The 6,188-nt window shown below is 40.2% G+C and overlaps 1 protein-coding gene and 1 long non-coding RNA gene across 6 annotated transcripts in view; one reads left to right on the top strand and one right to left on the bottom strand.

The window, feature by feature from the left end:
* Positions 1-2,190, bottom strand: part of LOC135580461 (uncharacterized) — a 188,468-nt gene extending 186,278 nt beyond the window's left edge. The window contains exons 1-2 of the long non-coding RNA XR_010475097.1: positions 1,681-2,190; positions 732-840 (exon numbers count right to left, since the gene is read on the bottom strand). This is a non-coding gene — a long non-coding RNA (uncharacterized LOC135580461). The remainder of the gene's footprint in view (positions 1-731; positions 841-1,680) is intronic.
* Positions 1-6,188, top strand: part of MDFIC2 (MyoD family inhibitor domain containing 2) — a 51,073-nt gene that overhangs the window by 26,574 nt on the left and 18,311 nt on the right. For all 5 annotated transcript variants that reach the window (XM_065075409.1, XM_065075410.1, XM_021282594.2 and 2 more), the window contains exon 3: positions 1,108-1,146. In XM_065075409.1, coding sequence (XP_064931481.1) covers positions 1,108-1,146 — 39 coding nt within the window. The remainder of the gene's footprint in view (positions 1-1,107; positions 1,147-6,188) is intronic.

Here is a 6,188-nt window from a genome sequence, read left to right on the forward strand (position 1 = left end):
TGGTATTTTCCACAATTAACATTCAGATGCAGATTTATCAAAAAAACTGCAGAACATTATTTCTTTGAGTGACCCCTATATGACACAAAATCCTACACCCAATGGGATTCCACTTGATTCCACTCAAGTATTCAGTCATTTAGATGAGGTCTATGCCTTCACCTCCAAGCAGAGGAGAAATTTAAAGTGCTACAAACACCACGAAGTTTTCTGCTTCGCCATCACCATTGATTTTGAGATACTGAGATATCATAGTTGTGAAAGGCATTGCAAAGCCCTAATATAGCTAAAAGTGTAAGAAGCATTGCCATGCCGAAAAAAAGAAAAATAAAGACGGGTGAGCTAAACTTGAACCCCTTTCATATAATAATTCATAATAATTTATTCTGCTAGCTTCAAAACTGAAAGTCCAACATCTTCATATGTACCATTGATAGGAACAGGGATGTGATGAAGCACAGAGTGATGAGGTTTGTATTCAGGTTCATTATCAGTGTTTTCCTCAGTTGCAATTATTTTAATGAAGGTTTTGCCTAATTAAGATTCTCACAATTTGGCATAGGAAGCAGATACAACACCTGATATAGTATGCTCTGAAGACAAACATTTCCATTAACATTAATATGGTCCCTTACAGATCAAAGCGGAGATATTTCACTGATCAGGTGCATGAAGAAAACTCATCCATAATCCAACAAAAAGACACAGCAAAACCCATAAACTTTACTCACTCAGAAACTCAGAGATGAACACCACGTTAGTGAGTCAGGATCCTTGAGCAGTCTCTGCTTCTCTGGATGAGACAAGGTGTATTGGCCATATGAAAACTGGCTGTGTCCCCTGGGGAAAAAAAAATAATAACCTCTGCAAGGCCAGACAACGGATTCTTAAGGATCCTTCTGTTAAAAGCAGGTTTTTTCATACTTGCGAAGTCAATTAGGGAGCTAAGTGTCCAGCAGTAGCCTGACTTTTCTCTTTCCTCTGATAACAATACAGTTTTCAGCAGTTTACAAGACCCTGGTGCCTGACTGGGACAACAAAGCACTTCACCAGCTGAGGAGCTATTCCTGCTTAGTGAAGCATTTCTCTCCCATTCTTGTTTTCCAGAACTGGATAGCCCCATCCTACAACCCCTTGGAGACTCAGGTAAGTCCTCCACCTTCTCAGTTCCTTCTCCCCACCGTGCATAGGGCAGAGCACCATATCTTTAAGACTATTGAAGTGGCCCCTTTCATGCAAAAAAAATGAGCTCAATTATTCTAATTCCATGCGGATGCAAGCAACAATTTTGCATTAATACTGACTCATCTGTTTCAAATTTCAGCCCATCTTTAAAATGAGACTATTATTTATATTAATTATTTAAAGAAATATTTTAAGGTTTACTCAAACAGTAGAACAAACATAGAAGTTCTGCACAAGAGGGCTAAGCCTACAAGCTTTTTAGTATGAAGATAACAAGCTCATAACCTCATAATCATTTTCTTATGAAAACTTAGCAAGAACCTCAAAAGGGTCAGCTTATGAGCCACACAAAAAACTGCTTATTTCAACTTGCAAGATCTCAGTAAATACTTTGGGATAAGGAAACCCCCAAATTTACACCTAGCCACTGTACAAGGGCTGCTAATTCTGCACCATACCTGGAGAACAACCATGACATTACTTTCTTCCTCTTACCTTTATTTATCTGCTAAAGAAGAAGGAAGGCACATGACCCCCTCCTTTACTGACTGCCAATGCTTTCTTAACTGAGGATTGTTGAACAAATTGGTACCATCTGAAATCCTTTAGAAAGAGGGATATGCCAATTTATCTGCTTCCTACTCAGCTACTGCAGAAGTGGGTAGTACTTATCTGCTCCCTTTACTTCTGATTATGACCTTTAATTAGAGAGTCCCAGCTGGAACCAATCTGAGAGACCTCTCAGATTTTGGCAGGGGCCCTCAACAGTCCTCACCATGACCATTAATTGGGGTGTCATTGCTTAGAGGGTGAGCACACCAGGCTGTGCAGCACCACCAGGCTGGGCTCTTCCAGTAACGATAAGTTGGCTGTGTTAGAGACCATATCAACTACAAAAAGTTGAGAAAGCACTATGCCCCCATTACAACCCTTTTTAATGGGGCATCCAAGACCCTATTGTTGCAAGCAAAAAGCCTGCACCCAACCCCTCTGTATTTGTTTGTATTGCAGACACACATGATGCAAACTTTCTCTGCTACTTAGAGGACATTGCTGGGGCTTTGGTAGGCAAGGTCAAGACAACGTTAGTCTACTGTCATAAAACATGAGGAGGTAAATCATTCTGTGCAACTCAGAAGTCATTCAGATGGTACTTTTGGCTTCCCCCCACCCCTACCCCCCCGCTTTTGTTCTGTCAGTCTGAAGAGAACAGCTCGTGTGATGTAATTTAGAATGGAGCTTTTTTAAAGCTTTCACTCAGGAAAAGCTTAGGGAGCTCTGGGGGTATAGCTTAGCTCTGAGAAATAGAAAGAAAGCAAGTTTGCATTGACAGCTTGATCCCAGAGAGAGGTGGCTGCCTGCTTGTCTAACAGGTCCTCTGGGTCTGGATGAGGCAGAGACAGAGGAGCAGTCATATTAAGTGAACGTGTGCTGCCAATGTTAAAGGAACAATTACCATTATTCTGCATAGTTCACTGTTTGCTACTGCTATTTCCTTCAATAAAACCTCTTTTCACTTGCCAATTGGAGCTTGTCATGTAACAATATTTCTTATGCACAATACACATACTAAAATGCCCCTGTGTTTTTAATACATTTATAGTTGTTAACAATAGCGGTATAGTGACAGAAAAAATGTACTTGCTTTGAATACAGAATAGATTGAAAAAAGAACAAACCAGAGGCCCTGCTCTGAAGGATTAATGGGGGTTAGATTTTGCCTAATCTGTGTTAAAACAGTGACACCTCTTCCATTTCATTGACACCCACTTTTTCGTCTCAGACCTCCTTGCTCAGAAGGGGTTGTACACCTGAGCCTAGAGCAAAAGCTCCAATGAATGTTTTGATGTGAGAAGGTGTTGAGGGGAGGGTTGAAATCTCACCTGCCCCCATACCCAGGCAGCCCCGAGGGGGATGGATGACGGGTACTGTTCCTGGGGCTTTGGTGAGCTCAGTGCACTGAAGGTCACCCAACCAACCCTCTAGTACTTGTGCATGGTCCACAAATGGGTGGGAACACACCGACCTACCATAGCAACACCTGAAACCTCTGGTGTTCACTTCTCATATTGGAGACCAGCAAAACTCTTGGGGAGTGCAGTTCCTTGCAAAGCAGGACAAACAGCTGGCATTGGAGAGAGGCTGGCATTTCACCAAGGTTGCAGGAACTCTGCAGCTCTCCTCTGAAAGCTCATACAATGAACACATTGTGCTAGTACTGCACTTGCCAACATTACAAAGCCAGATGGAAATGACCACAGTGAAGGTGCCATGGTGAGAAGAAATTATGTGTTTGTGCTTGTGAGCATGCTGAACCTAATATTTCATGCACCCAAATGAACAAGGAGCTATTTTGAAACCTTTGTAGCACAGTCATGAAGGGAACTTTCTTCTGCCTTAAGATTCTTGTTTTCTAAGAAAACTATTCTGTTCTGAACAAGTTCATATACACAGGAAAAGACATCTTGAGTGTTCCTGGACTCTCCTACACTATCCAGGAATAGTGATAGACTGTGAGTTTAAACACATCCTTCCACTACACAGCAAGAGAAGTGTATTTAATACTGTGAGCAGAACAGTTACCATGTTTGTCTTTGCCAGAACCGACAAGACTACACTGTTCTAAAACTACTTATTACATAATTAGGAAGCAGTGGATGTCACCTGTGTGCCCTCAGAATAGATGTTCTGCTTCTCTGGTGTCCCCTAGGAAATTTCTGTGTGTGTGAAAAGATGTATAGTATAATACTATATCTGCTTCAGATATTGCGAATTGCTTTATCTACAACTTTTTCTGAGGAAAAGAGAGAAGAAATCCAAGGAAGGCTACTGTATTGCAGGTTGTTTTGGAGCCTGATCTGTTGTGCTCCCTGGAATTCTTTTCATTGACATTTGTTGATACTGGATCAGGCCCTTGTAGAGCTAATCAAATGCTTTTCCCACACAATCCAGCAAAAGATGCTCAGCAGTGCTTGGGAGCTGCTCAGATGGTGGTAAGATTAATAATGTTTACTAGAGTGGACAAGTCCAGCTCCCAGTGGTTTTCTAGTACAGTATGCAGATGAGAGAGGAAAAAGATAGAAGTGTTTGCTAGGAAAGTATCTACAAGATGTTAGATTCTCACAGATTGCCACTCATTGTTGGATTCAAATCAAAGAAAAGCTTCTACAATTTATTAGCAGACGTGGGATTTTGTAGCCATATATTATCACATGACAAATTACAGTGAGTAGAGATTAAAGGACCTTCTATGAGAAAAGCTGCATCTTCTGTGATTTGCAGCTCTATTTGACTTCATTTAAGCTGTTTAAATATTTTTTTTTAAGAATATACACGGTTTTGATGGTGTTTCCCCCCACCAAATCAAAATATTGACTGCCTCAGAGCTCCTCTGGCACTAATGTTGTGCAAGGATATCTTTGTGACCATAACGGTGTGTAATACCTGCTTTGGGAACAGACTTTCGGAACATAACTTCAGTGTCATTCAGAATGTAGCACAGTTGCCAAAGACCTAGAGACACGAAAGGAAGACATTGTGCTATCTTTTATTGGGAAGTTCACAAATTCTGCCTAGAAACCCCTCTGATGTTTTTACTTTTCAATAGATACTGCTTACCAAAAATAAAATCGAGAATTTAAGGGCTTTCCAAATTTAATGACACAGAGTTTAACGTGGAAAAAAAAAAATGGTTGTAATAAAGTCAGTATTTTCTGTTTTACATTACCAATAAATTTCCCAAACTAAATAGAGAGGATATAAGCATGTCGATGGGTGAGACTTACCTTTAGTTACCGTGCCAGCATATTAAATAAAGCCCTGTCACTTATGGTTACTCTCTTCTGGTTAGGATTTTGTTTCTGAAACTTGATCATATCGGCAGACAGTCTTAACCTCATTGATGGAGTGAGTAATTAACCATGAGAGGAAGGAAGACTGAATTAATGCAGTAGTGTTGTTGAGGCAGGGATAATAATAATAATAATGATAATAATAATAATAATGTTTGTTTTTTCTTTAACTTGAAAACAACATGATCAATTCAGATAAGATAATGCATGAAAATCTCCAGCTTCACACTCTGCAGTGAGGAATAAAGAGAATTGGAGGTTTTGAGTTATCCCTGCAATATATCAAGCAGCTGCCCATGAAGAGTGGGAAAGGCCCTATGATGACAAGGGTGACCTACTGACATAAAACAAAAAGAAAAAAATAAAAGAAAAAAAAAGATGCTTAGTCCTCCTCTTGGAGAGGGAAAGTCAGGGCTGTGTGTTTTCATTTTTGGTTCAGTTCAGTTTGAGATTTACTTGCTCTGTTTAATTATCCCTTTTAGCAAAATGTCAGGAGAGTGCAGCCTTGAAACAGAAATAAAGAAACAAAAGAATATGAAAAGAAGACTTTATTTTTCTTTATAAAATATATTAGGGCTGTTTCATATGATAGAGCCACCATACCACCTAAAAGAACAAAAATTTCAATCTGTGGCTTAAATTCTACTTCAGAAATAGCCACTCCTTCACAGAGACTCCCAGAGAGGATGATCTCTTTCAAGAGCTGCTGGAGTAACCACAGGGTGCCAGAATGTGCTGATCATAAACTGGAGAAAATTAATTCAAAACAGGCAAAAGAAAAAATAATACCTGTCAGCAAGCAGCATGTGAAAAGTCAGGAGATCCTGCTGCTCTCTGGACTAACCCCAATCACTATCATGGATTTGTTTCATGGAGGCCATTTCATACCATCACAAAAGCCATGACATAAATACAGACCAAAATAAAAACTTGGTAGGAAACAAAACAGTGGTTGAAGGAGAATTTGAAAGATCCAATCTAGAAACAAACCCTGTGGGCTCCAGCATGACTCTGCTGGAGGATGCATGAATGTATCCTGCACCCTGGCCCATGGCTTTCAGTGATTGCGTTGCCTGTTGACCAGCTGAGGTTATGTTTCTGCTGCGGTTAAGACTTGATACCAAAGCTGTGAAGTTCCTGTGCAAATGCAGT

Source organism: Columba livia, chromosome 10 (genome assembly GCF_036013475.1).
Source record: "Columba livia isolate bColLiv1 breed racing homer chromosome 10, bColLiv1.pat.W.v2, whole genome shotgun sequence".
Taxonomy (NCBI): domain Eukaryota; kingdom Metazoa; phylum Chordata; class Aves; order Columbiformes; family Columbidae; genus Columba; species Columba livia.